This window comes from Astyanax mexicanus, chromosome 1, assembly GCF_023375975.1.
Source record: "Astyanax mexicanus isolate ESR-SI-001 chromosome 1, AstMex3_surface, whole genome shotgun sequence".
In the NCBI taxonomy this organism is placed as follows: domain Eukaryota; kingdom Metazoa; phylum Chordata; class Actinopteri; order Characiformes; family Acestrorhamphidae; genus Astyanax; species Astyanax mexicanus.
The window spans coordinates 46,757,764-46,776,042 of record NC_064408.1 but is presented as its reverse complement, the minus strand read 5'-3'; the positions used below and the strand labels follow the sequence as shown (position 1 = coordinate 46,776,042).

At 37.6% G+C, this 18,279-nt stretch overlaps 1 protein-coding gene across 1 annotated transcript in view; it reads right to left on the bottom strand.

The window, feature by feature from the left end:
* Positions 1–18,279, bottom strand: part of scara5 (scavenger receptor class A, member 5 (putative)) — a 132,301-nt gene that overhangs the window by 97,660 nt on the left and 16,362 nt on the right. Inside the window, exon 3 of the mRNA XM_022662778.2 lies at positions 13,947–14,078. Within this exon, the coding sequence (XP_022518499.2) occupies positions 13,947–14,078 (132 nt within the window). The remainder of the gene's footprint in view (positions 1–13,946; positions 14,079–18,279) is intronic.

Genomic DNA, 18,279 nt, shown 5'->3' with positions numbered 1-18,279 from the left:
GCCTCCCTAAACATGTCCCATGCAGTGCACTCAAAACAGTCCTGAAGGGCAGAGATGGAGCCTGCCGGCCAGGTTTTCACCTGCTTCTGAACTGGTCTGGAGCGTCTGATGAGTGGTGTGTATGTTGGTGTCAGCCAAACACACATGTGATCCGAGAAAGCGAGGTGGGGGCGGGGCTCTGCCCGGTACGCGCTGGGGATGTTTGTGTAAACAAGATCCAACGCGCTCGCTCCTCTCGTTGCAAAGTTCACATGTTGGTGGAATTTAGGGAGCACTGACTTGAGATTTGCGTGGTTGAAATCTCCGGCGATAATAAACAGTCTGTGTGGGTGTTTGTTCTGCAGATCGCTGATAGACCGATAGAGTTCACACAGAGCCTCTTTAGCATTAGCACCAATGCTAGCGCTGGGTGGGATGTAGACAGCAGCTATTAGCACGGCGGAGAACTGCCGTACTAAATAAAAAGGTCTGCACTTGATTATCAGGAACTCCACCAGCGGAGAGCAGTGTTTGGCGACAGTCACAGCGTTGTTACACCATTCCGTGTTGATGTAAACACACACGCCTCCACCGCGGGTCTTCCCGGATAGAGACGCGCTCCTATCCGCTCTGAATGCGGTTAGCCCGGCTAGCTGAATGGCGCTGTCCGGAATGTTGTCGTTCAGCCACGATTCCACAAAAACCAAAACACAGCAGTCTCTGAACTCACGCTGGGTAGTTCGCTGGAGTCGGATGTAGTCCAGTTTATTGTCGAGGGAACAGACGTTTGCCAGAAAGAGCGATGGTATAGCCGGCCGGCTAGGACTAGCCTTTAGCCTCACGCGGATCCCGGCTCTCTTTCCGCGCTTCCGCTTACGCTCGCACCACTTCGCTTGCGATGACACTTCCGCTGGGCTCCGGCGTCAGGAAACACCGCGGGCTGGCGGCCTGGGTCTCTAAGCAGGCTAAGCTCAAGTAGCGTCTGCAGAACCTCGTCCGGTAGCGTGTTTTCTGGCTGATTTCTCCACTGCTGCAGGGTCTGTTGTCAGCAGGAAATGTTGTCCGTAGTTTATAGACCAAAACAGAAATGCTCATTTTACTTAAACATATACCTATAAATAGCAGAATCAGAGAATTTAATTCAGAAACTGAAGTGGTTTCTTTTTTCCACAGCTGTATATCCTCAAACATATCGGTATATTAGCTGCCAGAAACTGAAAGAAGAATCCTTCATATCCATCACTTTCTTCACACTGACGTTATCTGCTATAGCTACAGTATGTCCTGGCACTGTTCTAGATCAAAAGGGAAGTGTAGTGATTATTTTGGGCTGGCCAGAAGGAATGTGTGTGTGTGTGTATGTGTGTGTGTGTGTGTGTGTGTGTGTGTGTGTGTGGACAGATGCTGTACAGCTGAATGAAAGTAATTCTTTCTGCAGACTCCAACAGAATTCAGTCTGCAATGCACATAAATACGCTCGTGTTAATTCAACATCAAAGGCTTTCTGTATAGAGATCTCAGCATGGCGACGCAGAGAGGCTCTGTTCTTAGATGAATCGTATGGTGTAATGAAAGACAATCAAGGCGCTCGTGTGGGTTATAGACGGCACAGCAGGACTGCTCTATACTGAGCTGCACTGGCTGTGAGTTACGGCCGGTGATATAGCAGAAAAAAAAAACATAAGTTCATCCTGCAAACAAAGAAAACCTTATGTCTTCCCAGCTGGCATTTCAACGTTGAATCAACGTTGATATTATGGTTAAATCCACGTTGAATTTCGGTGTTGATTTTGAAAAGTGAATCAATGTTGATATGGCAACAGTGCTTCAATGTTGTACGTTCAACCTTTAATAAACCATAGCTTAATAAAACTAGAAAATCATTTGGTTAACAAAGTGTTAACAATAAATTTACATCACCTGTAGTAAATCTGGGTATAAAGAAAGTTAACCATTACTACCAATCTGATTCAATATCTGATCTCAAAAACACTAAAACTGTAAAACAAATAGAACATGAACATTCCCCCAGGTAGGGTGAAGAATTGGTGCCACTCAAATGGAAGTAAAACCACTTTTATATCCCTTCATTCATCGTTTTTTTTTTTATTGTATGCCAATGAAATGTAAAATGCTAACTGAAAAGACAGAAGGTTGAGGATATTATGTTGATTCAACATTAAAATTGTAATGTTTGCACAACCATTTCACATTAAATTGTGTTGTTTTCGATGTTAAAACAATAACAGACATTACTTCAATCATATTTCAACCACATTTCACCTTTGAAGGTCAGTTGTGTGCCAGCTGGGTTGTTTCTTGTATCAATTGAAATCAGTTATGGAACTGATTGATTTGTTGGGATCTTGCCACATTATGTAATGATTTGCAAAATTTACTAAAAGCATCATATCTTTGGTGGTGAGGATTGCTCACATATCATGGTTTGTAAAACCCCAAATCAGAAAAAAAATTGGGACGGTATAGAAAATGAAAATAAAAAATGCAAGAAATGCAGTATTTGTAATGTTTACTTTGACTTTAATTTGATAGTATAGTATAAACCTGAAATATTTAATGTTTTGTCTGATTAACTTTATTTTTATTATATAACATTCTTTGTATCATCCCAGGCTTGCAACACTTTCCACATTCCAAAAAAACTAGAAACGTACTAGTACTAATACTACTAAAGTACTACTAAAACAGCTGCAAAAGGAGCGATTTGCAAATTACTCATACGACTGGGTATAAAAAGAGAATTAAAGAAGCACTAATCTGCAAAAACTAAAAATTATGGAACTCTATCAGGAAACTGTTTCTCAATGCAAAATGGCAGACTTTAAATATCCCACCGCCTGCAGTACATAATACTGTAAAATCAAAAGATTTAGATAATCTGGAGAAATCCCTTTGTGTGAACGACAAGGCCGAGGATCAGTATAGGATGCTGGTGATCTTCGGGTCCTCAGGCGGCACTTCTTTAAAAACAGGCTGTCGTGATTCTGTTACAGAAATCACTGTCGGTGAACATAATTCACTGTTTACTCAGAAATGCCTTTACACATCACCATAATCCATATATGGTTAAAAAGGGCGGAACCTATTCTTTCTAAAAACAGTGCTACAAGTAATAAGCCACACAGAGTATAATCAATATTCTTATGCTTTCGACTCATATACACTCTAGTCTATCCAAAGATATCTTAGGAGTGAATATATTTATAGTCTATACATTAAAAAAAAAAGGCGTTTGGTAAAATTGTGGCCAGTTCCAGGAAAATATAACAATTCTGCTTCCTTTTACATTTTAAATGATTACATTTTTGAACAGCCATATGGCTTCTGGAGTAAAAGAGCTCAGGGCATGTGACTGTCTGATATAATTACTGTGTTATAAGACCTGAACTGGAGGAACTGACAAAAACTGAGAAAAAACACACCAGAACAGCCTAGGGTTCTAGGGGTTAAAGCTGTATTATTTGAAGAAGAAGCCATATGTTAACACCCTCCAGAAACACCACTGTCTTTTTGGGCCAAAGCTCATTCAAAACAGTCTGAAGCAAAATGGAAAGTTGATTTGTGCACGGATTAATCAAAATTGTACATTTTACATGCCTTACTCCATAGAGAATGTTTTTTTAGGTGGATCTTCTTTACATGGTCAAGCTTTTTCATTTGTAGATGGTGAATATGTTTATACATTTGCTTCTAAAAGACTCTTTATGTCTAAAATGCTCTTTTTTATACCTAGTCATGTGAGTAAGTTGTAAATTACTCCTATTGCAGCTGTTCTTTATTAGTACTACTAATTCCCAGCCTTTTCCAGCCTTTTGGTTCACTGTCCCAACTTTCTGTAGAATGTGCTACATGACTAAAATGCAGGAATGGATGTTTATTAATAAATTAAATTAAGATGACCAGAAAAATATTAAATATGTCAGAGTTTTTATTGCCTGCAAAGAAGAATAAGTCAAAGTAAATGTTAGAAACAGTGCTTTTTTTATTTTTTTTTGCATTAATCATACTGTCATACATATTTTTTCTGATTTGAGTTTGCATTCAGGGCAAGAGTTTTTATTAAACACTATCTTAATATAAAAGCAGCATTTCACTGAACTGTTCCAATTTCTCTATGTCTTATACTGTGAAACATAACAGATACACAAACAGTGATTTATATAGAAGAGTAATCCTGCACTTCCCTACACTCAGTACCATATGAAAAGCATATTTTTATATGATTTATTACAATAACAGCACATTCATAGCGGATGAATCTGCACACAATTTAAGAGGCCATACCCAGTCTTTCTCTCTTTCTCTCTTTTTCTCTTTTCTTTTTCTCTCCCGCTTTTTTCTGCCTCAACACTCACACACACTCCCACATCCACACTTATCTATGCACTGACAGTAAGGAATGTTATAGAGTGCAGGCATCTGCAGGTCATGGGGACTAGAACCTCATAAATTCAGCAAGAGCACAAATAGAAAGCAAATGTGGATTAAAAATCAGATGGGGGGTGTGTTCATGTTCACACTGGAGCTCTGTCAAGTGCCTTCCTGACCTATTTCTTACACACACTTAAGCACACACACACACACTACGCCCATTGGCGTCTCTGATGAGCCACTTATTACTACACACAGGTTTGAAAGTTCACAGTGTTGAACAATTTGCTGAGAAATTAGTTTCACATCCAGCTGTGGCAGCTCCTTATATGTCTGTCTATGAATATTTTATGACTTTTTAACTCACAGTGGCTCAGATTCAAGAGAAACACTATTTGTTAAAGTCACAGGGGCTTATCTGAGCCAGGGAACAGGTGGTCTGTGAGAAAGCACTGAGATTTACTGTAATTCTACAAGTAAATAGTGGTGTAGGCTGCTGAAGAGACACTGTGACATAAACAGGCCTACTTTTAGTCAGGTCAAAGCCCCACGTTCTCAGACGATATGTCTCAGAGCCCAGACAAGCCGACACCACTTCTAGACATGGTCAACATGAGGCTTCTTTTTTACACAGCAACATTTTAAGTGGTGGTTTTAAGATGTTTTTAAACATGTTAAAAATGTCACATGCATTAATTACAAACTGGAGACTGGGTATGTAAAGGAAAGAAAAAAATACAGATTTTTAATTGACCCTCCTATAAAGGAAATGAAAAGTAACTCTAAACATCACGCCCCCTGTAGGTCTCTTGCTTTATAGTGCTGCATGTTGTTGATGTCACCAGAGAGTACAGTTTAAAGGGCAATGCAGGAAGTAGGAAGTGATTTGGGATGAAGTGCACTGAGTGAGCAATGGAGAAACTAACCATGACAGAAATTGGCAGCTTTGCTACAAAAATTACATTTGGGGCTTATTAATACTTACTAAGGACTGTAGTTCTATCGTACACTCTGCGCAAGGTGCATTGTGATGCTTGTTGCTATCTTACACCCCACCAGCAGTCTATTTTGTGGCCTTGTAACCGAGCCGTTAAAATAGAGTTTTGCACCACTGACTGAGTAAAACCATGACAGCAATCAACAGTCAACCCTCAGCGCACAGACAACCTCACTCATTACACACACACACTACACCTTTTAAATCAACAATAAACAGAATAAACAATACAATACCATTGCTGTTCCCTTAAATGAGCAATGTAAACACCTAGGTCAGCGCACCTGCATATTAAAGGGAATAACAACTGGCATACTGACTATTTCATGTCACGGCAAAAAAAAAAAAAAAAAAAAAGAATTTAGAGTTTTGAGCTGCCAACGTGTATTTTTTGCGTCCTCATGATACCAAAGACACTGCGCTTCGTAAATCAACCAGCTGCGTGATGCGTTTTTGGATCCTTTATTTGTTTGTTTGTTTTCTTTAAACTGCATACGTCATTACAGGCCTAAAAATGCAAGAATGGGTGTTTATTAATACAAAAATTACACTGAGCAGATGAAACATATTTAGTTTTGCTCTCTCCCTTGAAACAAAAGTCAGTGTAAATGTTAAAAAAAATGCATTTAGTTTTAAGTTGCATACTGTCCTAACTTTTTCTGATTTGAAATTTTATCACACACCGGGCTCTTTTTTTTGTTCCACATGATTCAACCTTATAAAAACTCTAAATATTGTGAGATATATATATATATATATATATATATATATATATATATATATATATATATATATATATATATATATATATATATATATATATATATATATCACTCACACCTAATAAAACCTGTATACATAAACTAAATAGCCTACATGTAATATTCCTTTAAACCTCTGGACATTTAATTTAGAACAAATGTTCTGGCTGTACAATATTCCATAGCATAAACATAAAGCATTTAAAATGTTATTTCTTTGTTATCAGAACAGCGGGTGGGCGCTATGCTGCAGTGTAAAGTGATTGGCACTTAGCCTGCTGGCTCCAGTGAGACCTTTAAAATGCACTAATGTCTGTGTGAACTCTCCTCGCCACACTATACAGGTTTAGGGTTTAGAGAAATGCACTGTATGGATTTCAGATGGTGTTGCTAAGCTATTAAACGTACAGTGGTTTATACCTGCCTATTGATGCCAAACTTTTAAGGTCTATATATAGTCCCAGCCAAAAATCCCAGACACAACTTCTCTTTCAATGCTTTTTCTACATCATAGATTAATATTAAATATCTGAAAACTATTAAAGGACACATATGGAATTACATAATATGCATATGTTTAGTCTTCTCAATCCCCTGACCTAAACCTGATCAACTGAGAGGGTGATTTGAGGTGATTTAGGAGGAGCTGGAGTTTTACAGTGTGAAGGAAAAGCAGCAACTATTGTTAAGCACCTCCAGAAACTCCTTCAAGATGCTGAGAAAACCATTCCAGGTGACTCTCCCTCATTCATGAAGACACTGAGATTAAAATACCATTATATATCGACTAGAGACAGATTATATCTGTCCAGTATCATTTATTTTACTTTAATCCTGTATATATGGAGATATATGAAGTATTATTAGTATCATGACATTCTGGATCATTGACTTCTGTTACAAATCTGATAAAATTCTTGTTTTTTTAATATCTCAGTTAGTAGTGTGCCATATCATGCTGTATGCAATAATTCTTAAATTTAGTTTTTTTTTTTAATTCCGTGTGTTGTCGTATCGCTAAGAATATTGTTATCGCAAAAATACCATGAAATATTGTGAAATTATTTTAGGGCCATATTGCCCACCTCTAAAGTCTAAAGTATAAAAGATATTCTATTTTTTGCTATATAATTCTGCATGTGTTCCTATATGGCTTTAATGTCTTCAATAATAAAAGTACAATGTAAAAAAGTCATAAAAACAAAGAAAACACATTGAATGAGAAGAGACGAGTCTAAACTTTTAAAAGGCAATGCAAGCCTGCATTGCTTTTCAAATATTGCACAACAAATGCTAGCCAAACAGAACAGAACAATAACAAAAATGGCCTTTTTAATTCTTAGAGAACATGAGAGGCTGAATCATGCATTGTTTTAGACGTAAAACCCACAAAAAGGAAAAAAAAAACAATAAGATATGGGCCTTTAAGATGGAATGCTAGAAATTAATATTCAGCCTCTGCTTTCAGATCGTCTGAAGACTTTTCAAGTCTGCCTTTTCATCAGGTTCAAACGTTTTAGCATTTTCTGCACATCTTCCACTCCACTAGCTCCAAGCTTCTTACGAGAACTGTCTGAATTGAAACCCTGGCACTGATTGTACCAACAGATCTTAACTAAAGCAGCCTGAACTGCTTACCCAGCCGTAACTTTCCACCTTTTAACATTACGAGAGGTATAAATGATTTGAGAAAAAGCGCTATAGAAACAACCCAGAGAGCCACTGTGATAAAGGTCACTGAGAGACTCTCAATAAATCAGTGCATTTGATTTATTAGGAGCTCCTACTGCTTTACACTGTAAAACCTCTCCCTCCTGCATCTTTAAGACCAGCGGGTCCAGATTTCAGCGTCATGACTGCTGTCCCCCATCCAAGACACTCTAATCAGCAACAAGCCACACTGACCATGTGTGTGTGACTGTGTTGTGTGTGTGTGAGACTGTGTGTGTGTGTGTGTGTGTGTGTGTGTGTGTGTGTGTGTGTGTGTGTGTGTGTGTGAGACTGTGTGTGTGTGTGAGACTGTGTGTGTGTGTGTGGTTCACAGTGTTATACCTCAGTGTTTCCACTGGCAACTGGTTGAACCTTGGCATAACTATTGTACACATTACAATTAAGAGTTTGGTCACAGAGTACCTAATTTTTGTTTTTTTATTATTTAGCCTCGTTAAAGCACGTTCTGAAACGTTTAAAATTTGAAGGTAAAAAATAGGCCAATGTATGAATCAATTTCCAAAAAACAACAACCTTTTAATAGAACAATGCTTTTATAAATCTATTTTGAATACTTGTGTAAATATGAACAATGATATTATCCATAGTTCAAGAAACACATGATAACCTTATAAAGGTGTTGTTCTTTGTTTAGTGATGTTTGAATTAGTCAATTATGCAGCAGATACAGCACAAATAGGTCAATATATCTCTATGTAAAGTGTAAACCCAGTTAATGCACCAGTTGTGGACATACTGACATAGAACATTTTTCTATTTTTCTCTGTTTACAATCAAAATTTCACACATGTACTGGATTTGAGATTTTGAGATAAGAACTTTTGACTTGTGTGAAATGCATCACTAAAATGTACTTCTAGAATGTAAATTACATCTTGAAACATACAAATTTTTAACTCTGTAATTTTTACACTGACAGGCCAAAAAAGGCCACATGTAGTTGAACCACCTTTAGCTTTGATTATGACACACATTCACTGTGACACTGGATTTATGTCCACAGCTGCATTAATATTTTACTAAGATCTTGTACTGATGATGGGAGATTGGGACCACTGTTCAAAGATTCCAAATGCCAAAGATGTCAAAGATTCTCAATGGGGTGAAGGTCTGGACTCTGTAGTGGTCATGTGTGAAAATGATGTCTCAGCAGTTTCAGTATTTAATCTCCTTAGATGTTTTCTCTGCTAGATATGTGCCAATAATTGGACCATCCTGAAACAGACCAACGTTTGAGTCTTTCCACAGGGTTATTTAACAAATGAGAAGCTACTCACTGCATCAGTTATGCTTAAATAACTTGTTATCAGCTAAAACAAAATTACCCATGCAGTAAAAATCCAATGGGAGAATAAGACATACTGTATTTATTTTAGTTACATTTAAACAGTAACTATTATATTCAAATTTCCTCAAATTTAGTAAAAAAATATGCAAATTTAGTAAAAAAAAATATATCAGGTTATGCAAACCTCATTGTACTTTTCTGATTTTGATTTCTTCCCATAGTCTTTACTGAAATTCCCTCAGTCATCTGCATGAATTATACCACAGCAAGTGTAATTCCAATTCAATTACAGTGGATGAATGCTGATCTGTGATCAAATCTCTGTCTTTATTGCATATTTTGTGGCTCTACTGTGCATTAAAACTTATTAGCCTACATAGTTTTCCATTTTATTATCCTGGCAGTCAGAAAACTATGAGCGATGCTCTAATTCTAATTCTAAGTCAAAATGAGATTAAATGGTCACTAAGTAGTCTGAAATGTCTAAACACCTGTTTCTTTATGTCTTGTTAAAATAAAGTTTCAAAAATCTACCTCTGTTATTTATTAATTCAAGCAAGAAAGCACTAGAAAGAGAGAGTACTGTCACACAGTGAGTTCTGCCAGCATGGAAAACATTACAGCATCTGATAAATGACTGAATCTGACCTGGACGGACAGACTGAGTTACATTTCTACTCATTAGAGGTGCGTTTGAGTACAAAAGTTCAAAGAGACACAGTATGGGAGAGATATCAGATACCATCTGCCCCGTGCATGCGCTCTAAAGGAGTATAAATGACCCATAATCCTCCTTCACCACTCTGAAACACACCTAATCCCAACTGTCGTGTACATCAGAAAGATGCAACATGGGAAAAATATGATCCTTTAGGTTTTTATGGTGGTGTAATGTGTGTTTACATGTGTGTGAAGCTGTATAGCCGTGCTGTACAGTGCTGTAACCCCTCCATAACTCTGTCAGATGCTATTATGTGTGAAAAACGAATGGCTAAGGTCAGGTATGCATTAGTGTAGGGTTAATGCACCTAGACAGCGGCATCGTTTTGTAAAGCGGCCTGCTCCCCCCAGGCTTGTGCACACAATTACTTCAGTATGTGTGTGACAACAGCAGTGATCAACATGAACAAATAAAATATTTGAGGTTCAAAATACAAAGCACATAGTTTCAAATACTGAACACAGCACAAAAAGTAAGGATATTTGTTTTTGGTAACAAATTTAATCATAGTAAAGCTTCTTGGGAATAAATCTTATACCGCTGGAAAGCCTGTTAATTTCTCTCTCAATGGTGGCAAACAACTTAATCTGCCATTGACCCAATTGCAGAACAGTGAAATTCAAAGCAGGTAAACCCAAGAAGAAAGGAACAAAATAAATATATAAACACACTGCTCCTCACTCGGGATCATACCAGGGCCGCGGTCCAATACACTATCACTAGCTAGCCCCGGCTAGTAAATTGGGACACCGCCGGAGAAAAAACCTCCTCATAAGGAGATAGGGAGGCCAAGAATGGGCGAAAAAACGGAAACGTGTGGAAACTAAAGTCACGCCGAGCGCAACAGAGAGACATGGGAGGGATGTAAACAAAAGCTTGCGCGAGAAGCATTTCTTTTTTTTTTTTTTTTCATTATCGTGCATTATAGTTTAAACAACCTCACAGGACAGACTTTTCATGATTGTGGGTCACATCTGGCCCACGGGCCGTCTATTGCCAACCCTTGCTGCATAGCATAGTGGAGTTCTGTTATTTTTATTAAATGTTCAGAGATTTCTTATAATCAATTTAGCCAAATATCCAAAGTATTCAAAACATCTGGACTGGAGGAAGATAAATATAAGGTAAAACTTTGTCTTAAAGACAATTATTTTTTCTCTCTTGACCTTTTTTCAGTTTGCTCTTGATTTAAGATGAACTAGTCATAGTGTTGGATGTGTCTTGAAACTAACACTAGAGACTATACGTAAGTAAGTGAGCACTAATTGTATGAGGATGTGGTGTATTGTTGGGCTACTGCAGACTGCATAGTCACTTAAATCACATTTTTTTTATGTTTTAATTTTTATTTCTGCTATATTTTGAGTGAGAATTTGAGATAACAACAATAGATAACAACACTGCTCCTTAGAGCTGAGCAATACGTTTGGAATAGTGCTGTTTCTTTTTAGTTTTATGATTAGAGGTGTTGCTTAGTGACTTCGGTTACCACAACTATAGCATTGTTGAAAGTGAATTTGGGTCCTCTTGCCATAGTAATCCCTGCAGCTGTCTGATGCCACTTAAAGTCCTTGATGGTTGTCTTGGCTACAGCCCTACTGTGTGACCAACTACCATCTATAAGAAGGAGAAGCCTATTTGTTTTTTTGTTGAAAACAGTAGTAGATCATCTCAAACCATCATGTTCCACAATACGTGAATTTTTATTTTGTCTGTAATTATTGTTTTTTTTTTTTTGCAGAAAACATATTGAACACAGCTTGGTTGACTGACTACATTTAAGATATTAATTTGGGAAAATTGTGTAAATAAGATTTTTCCCAAAGTATAAAAGAAGGGTCTTTAAATGATATGGCCGTGTTCAAATGAAGGGGCAAGTGTCTGAACTAGTGGAATTACTGAAGTGATTCTGGACAGAGCAGAGAGTCAAAAATAGGCAAGCAAAGCCAGATGTAGAAAGAGAGAGAGAGAGCGAGAGAGAAAGACATGGAGACAAATGGAAACAGCACTTTCTTAGCGAGGACATTATGTACACTCTGACAGTGGGTTTAAGCTATGTTCAGTTACGTAGTCTCAAAAACACTGGACAAAAATATTGACTCAAAGTCAGTAGCGTAGCTCCTTTAGTAAATGTTGGACGGTGAAACACAGACATGTACTCTCTGAGTAATGTCGGCACACTGACCAAACAAAGGGGTTCTTTCACACAGACTGGTGGTTTAAGAGTGGCAGATGGTGCCGGGTATCTTTCAAATGTTCTTAGTATTGATACCAAATCTAAAGCCTGAACAACATGCCTGTAGACACTTCCTTCAAATTAGAAAAATAAAAAAATAAAGAAAAAAGGCAATTTCACATGGAACTTAATAACACTGTTTTCAATATAACAAGTCAGTTAACTGTTGGGAATTTGGTTTTGGCATTTTAATCTCTGGTTCTTCCTCTACAGGAAGTGCTGATCCTGCTGATCAATATTAGACCTGGTTAAAGTATTGAGGAAGGAGCCTACAGTTTGAAAGCAGAATCCAAGATGGCTGCCAGAGAGAAGTCTGTTGTCACACTATGTGCTGTGTTTTTGTGTGGTTTTAAATCTCATATGTAGTAATGGCAGAAGTGAGGATTTTGTAAGAATGAATCAAATGAACCAATTGATTTGGAAAGGACACTGTCCTTGTTTGTCTTCAAGATCAAAATGATCCCAAACTGCAGAACTATTTTTTCCTAGAACTAGTCTTTCCATGTTACAAATGCTAATGGTTTTACAAATTATGAGCAATAAATAATAAAACAATGCAGTGTGTTTGTGTGCGTGATGTTTCTTCACAAAAAAATGTTACAGTGCTTTGTATCTCTTTTAAATTGTGGCTATGTTGTTATGTCACATATAGTTCTGATATCAGAGCTCCTTTTTCTACTTTTTTGGGAACAAAACATTTGGATCTCACATTAGCTGCTTGCACTTAGGTGCACAGAAAGATTCAGAACATTTTAAAACTGTGTGATGTAATGAAACCTGTTGTTGGACAGTCACAGTCCTGTTATGGATTTTAAAGCATTGTATCAAAACACTGTGTTTCAAATGAAACAATTTGCTTGGAATCTGAGTTTCAAGTGCTCATTTTACCAGTATGTTCCCTCAGTTTTTTACTCTTTGTTTTAGTGATGTGTTTTTGTTTTACAGTATTTTACCTGTAATTTTTAACTTTACCAGTAGTTTTATAAGAACCATCTGAGGTTTCAGACAGGTCAGAAAAGAGCACCTTTATATTTCACACCATGTAGGTCTCTACTCTGTTTAGATTCCATAGGCTAGAGGGCAGCAGAAGCACCCAATGCGTTTAATTGTTGGCCAGGGAAGTTTAGTGTTGGTAGCTTTTGTTTGGTTTATGTTCTAGCATGCTGTTTTGTAACTCAGGTTTTGTTCTGTTCCTTTTTTTTGGTGATGTCCAGTTTGGTTATCCCAATGTGTGACTTGATAACACAGCATTTTAGAGTGTTTATGTGTTTTGAATAGCCTTGTTGTCAATAAAGTTCTTTTACTTTTTCCTTTTACCTTATTTTAGATGCTACATGTTATTAATTCCCACAAGCCCTAGATATTGTGTACTTCCAGGCACCGATGCGAGTGGCTGCCTGTTACAGTTCTATCTATCTATCTATCTATCTATCTATCTATCTATCTATCTATCTATCTATCTATCTATCTATCTATCTATCTATCTATCTATCTATCTATCTATCTATCTATCTATCTAGCTAGCTATCTATCTATCTATCTATCTATCTATCTATCTATCTATCTATCTATCTATCTATCTATCTAAAGTGGGATCATACATTTTGGGGGCTCGTCCAATCAGTAACATGGTGACTGATTTCAATACTTAGTATGTAATATTACATATATATATATATATATATCTCAAAATGTTTAATTAATTGTTATAATTTTTCAGTCTAAAGAGACGTCTAAGTCTGCTAGAAAATGCAAAAATATATTTTGTGTCCTCCATGTTTCTGTTTCACCAGCAAAAAACAAGAAAATGAGAAAACGAGCTGAAAGCACAGCTTACTTACCTGCAATGCATAAGCCGAAAATGCTCAGCAGGACCAGGATATAGAGAGAAACAATGGCATATTTGATGGCTGACAACGAGTCCAAGTGTCCACAGCAGTTGTCTGTCTTTCTCCTGCGGCTTCCGGAGCCCACTGCAAACAACAAGATTACAAATTGGATATGACATAACCTCTAAAACCTTAACTATTCCTGCTACCTAAGAGTGCCAAATAAGATTTTTTAGAAAGAACACACCTGCATGTTAGACGGTTACTTAAAAAGTTAGTTATTAAAAGTGTTCTTAGTCTGGTTAAAACAGACACTGGTTCATTTTAACTCTTGGTGTAGTTCATCTGGACTCGACGGTGGACAGAAACCAGACAGACACCTTCTTTCTGTATTTAGTGTACTTTTTTTACTTTAGCAACAGCTCTGACCAATAATGAAGAAAATGTCTTATTAAACATCTTTAGAAACTGGATAAGCAATGGAAAATGATAATGCTATCTATATAGTTGTATTTTAGAGCTAAATCCTTGGATGGTGTATTTAATCTTTTAACTAGCCCCCAATCAATGATAAGCATAAAGAAGAACCATGAACTTGCATAATGTGAAACTACTTTTGTGATGTGTTACTTCAAGTTTGAAATCCTCGAGTGGCACACAAATCCTTAGACTGATCATTTGTCATAATGCCATATCAACCTGTGGATAAGAGCCAATTAAAAGCACAGTGGTGTCATCCTATAGGATTATACTTTCCAATGTTCAGTGCTAAATAGATCTGCAAATTATCTGCAAGGAACATAAACAGCGTCCTCCATAATTATTGACACCATTGATTAAGAAGTGTTCTTTGGCTTCTAATTACTTCTTTTGTAAAAAAAAAAATAAAAAAAAATAAATATATATATATATATATATATATATATATATATATATATATATATATATATAAACAATGCAAAAAAATGTAAGCTCTAATTCAAGTGCTTTTATTTGGTGAGGAACAAAATCACACATTAAGAAATAAATGTTTTAAATGAAATTATGGGTGCTATTATTCTTGGCACCCCTTGTGTTAGAACTTGGTACAACTTCCTTTTGCCAAAAAGACAGCACTTAATCTTCTCCTATAACTCTTTACGAGATGGGAGAATACAGAAAGAGGGATATTCCACTATTCCTCTTTACACAACCTCTCTAAATCATCCAGAGTCCTGGATCTTCTCCTATGCTCTCTCCTCTTCAGATTACCCCACAGCTTTTCTACTGGGTTACGGTCTAGGGACTGAGATGGTCATGAGAGGAGCTTGATTTTGTGCCTTGTGGAGCATTTTTGAGCAGATTTGGCCACATGTTTAGGGTCATTATCTTGCTGAAAGACCCAGCGACGACCCATCTTCAGCTTTTAGGCAGAGGCCACCTGATTAAAGTGTTGGATTAAACTTTAATGTTGAAAGTTAGGTGAATAAGCAAGAAATTCAGCTTGCTACTATGTGCACTGGTAGAACAAAAGCCAGAGTACAATCTGTTTTGATTTCATTATGTGGAGCTAAAGTGCATGTTAGCGCAACCAATGCCAGGATCAGGAGATAGCTCATGATCTATTTTCCACAAGCCTAAACTGTCTCTCTCTTTCTCTCTCTCTCTCTCTCTCTCTCTCTCTCTCTCTCCATAAGCAGGTGAGATCATGGATGGGGATGAGCTCAAGACTTTCCTTAGTTCATGCCTGCTGTGAAGCTCTGTCTGCACATGCACACACGTTCACAGAGAATGAGTTCTCAGTCCTCGGTAAACACCGTCGCTAGCTCTAATGCTAATTTGTCAAACCCGTACCATGACACAGAAAAACACAGCTGTCTCCACACATCAACCAACCCAAAGGAGTTTCTGGAGCCTTCTGGCTTCCCTGAACCCCACTAACACAGAACGTCAAGTTTTTCAACAACAGAACCGTGACTCTGTTTAGCAAATCGATCACTGTTAATGCCAGGCCTGAAGCCCGGGGCCTTGCACTAATCAAGCAAGTCCACAAGGAAGTTATTTACACACCAGTTCCAGGAATGTGTGTGTGTGGAGTGTGTGGAGTGTGTCCCCTGAGGAGGACAACTCTCAGTGATCTCGTGAAGAGTGTGTCAGCGTCATGTTGGCCTGGTGTTTATGTAACCTGCACATGACGCCAGAGCTTCAGCATGACACATTTGGCTCGTGCTAGCCTCCAGCTCGCGTTACAGATTATAGCTTCAAAAGAGTGCGGAGGTAAACACACTTATAAAAGCCGAAATAACCGCCACCTGGGAATGATTTTAGCGAGCGCAGCATCGAATCACACGTTCCCAACTTCCCCAAAGCTGGATTAGGTGTCTTGTTGTGAAATTTCCACACCTCTCACTTTCCTAACAATCAATAAACATGAGCCGCCACATTCATGCTAAACCAACTGAAGCATGGTGACCCTCCATTTGGAAATGCTTTTTTAATAATAATATTAATAATAAAAATAATAAAAAAAAAAAGCACCAGAAAAGGAATAACAGCTGTGTGTGGCCGGAGCTGCAGGGCAAGTCATGAGTGTGCGAATCCAAGGACACGGAGAGAACTCCAAGTCATAAGCGGGCCGTTACGCTGGTCCTTGAATTCAGAGAGGGGTTTTAAAGGCTGAGTCATAGAGGGAGGTGGATGAAGAAGGAGATTATGTTTCTAATGCTGTTTATTCCCATGTTATGAGCTCATGAGAGCAATAGATGAAAAAAAGGAAGAAAAGGGAACAACAGCATGGGAGAGAGTTGAAAAAAAAAACAATGATAGAGAAAAATGAAAAATGATAGAGACCAAGCGATAAGAATCTTTTATGGTTGCTAGAAGTACTAAACTGCAGATGAGTAAAAGACGCTTCATATAGAAGGTCATACAGTATAGTTCTTCAAATCCATGATCCATTCATTCATAGAGTCTTCCTATAGGGCTATCTTTTCCACGATTAAGGGGTAGATACAATTTCAAACTTTCTGCATAGCAATGAAAACAGACATCACAATTAAACTGATTGTCAGGAGCAGAAAGGAGATGAAGGGACACACTTTTGAGAATTTATTGAAAAAACTAAGATATAAACAAATAAAGAACCAAAAACAGAAGAACTGAAACAAAGGGAGGACTATATATACACACAGAAGAGGACAGGAAATAGGAAACACCTGGGACCTAACAAGGGGGTGGAGCTACAAGCGTACAGGTAAGCAACAGGTGTGGAGACACGGGATAAACACAGGGCACATGCAGAGGGTGGTAAATAAACACAAGGACAGAGTAGACAGTATGTAGTGGAAAAAATGACAGGGCCTAAGATTGACTCTTGTGGAACTCCAGATGACATACTACTGAATAAAGAAGCTACATTTTTGGTTAACTGAATATTGGCTTGAAGTGGTGGTTCAGGTTTCTACTCATTGAATACATGACGGTAAAATCTTAAACATATACTCTTTATGCTTTACTTACATTTACTAAAATAAATATGGTTTCATCTACTTCGCATGTAATATTAAGTAGACTTAATGCATAACTTCCATTTCATTCCGAAATGTAACCTAGCCTTACTCAAAACCTAATCTTAACCTTATCCTCAAGCCAAAACCTAATCCTGATACTGGCTTTAATCCTTATCTTAATCCTAACCTTAACTCAAAGCCTTATTCTGATCTTTTCCATCATCCTGGTCCTTGTTGTAGCTTCAATCCAAAACCTAGTTATAACCCTAACCTACATCCAAGACCTAAACCTATCCATCAGTCACATGCCTTATGCTTGGTTGTGTTATGCTTAGATGGAGTTGCTTGGTCGTGGAAACCAATTTCATGAAGCTCTTTACATTACACTCTATGCTGTTCTTAATCTAATCTGAAGGCCACTTGAAGTTTGGAGGTCTATAGCACCCCTGCAAGATTAACGGATGTTGATGTGCTTATGGCGCAAAAGTTGTACTTGCTGTCATTCCCAGTTGCTTCCACTTTGTTATAATATCACTGACAGTTGACTATGGATTATATAGTGTAATAGTAAGGACATTTCTAAACTAGTCTTAGGATGCATCCAATCACGACACCACACTGGAGCTCACTGTGCTCCTAAAAGCCACCCATTCTACCCATTTCACTAATGTTTTTAGAGGCAGTCTGCATGCCACACATGCTATGCTACACTTATGGCAATATAGTTTATGTTACCATATGTTCTAGTTCTCTCACCTGTATATATATGTGTGTGTGAATGGGTGTGTTTTCTCACACCCAGAAGATGTATTTACTTAATGTGTTTCCTTTCCTACCTCTATTTATCCACCTGTCAG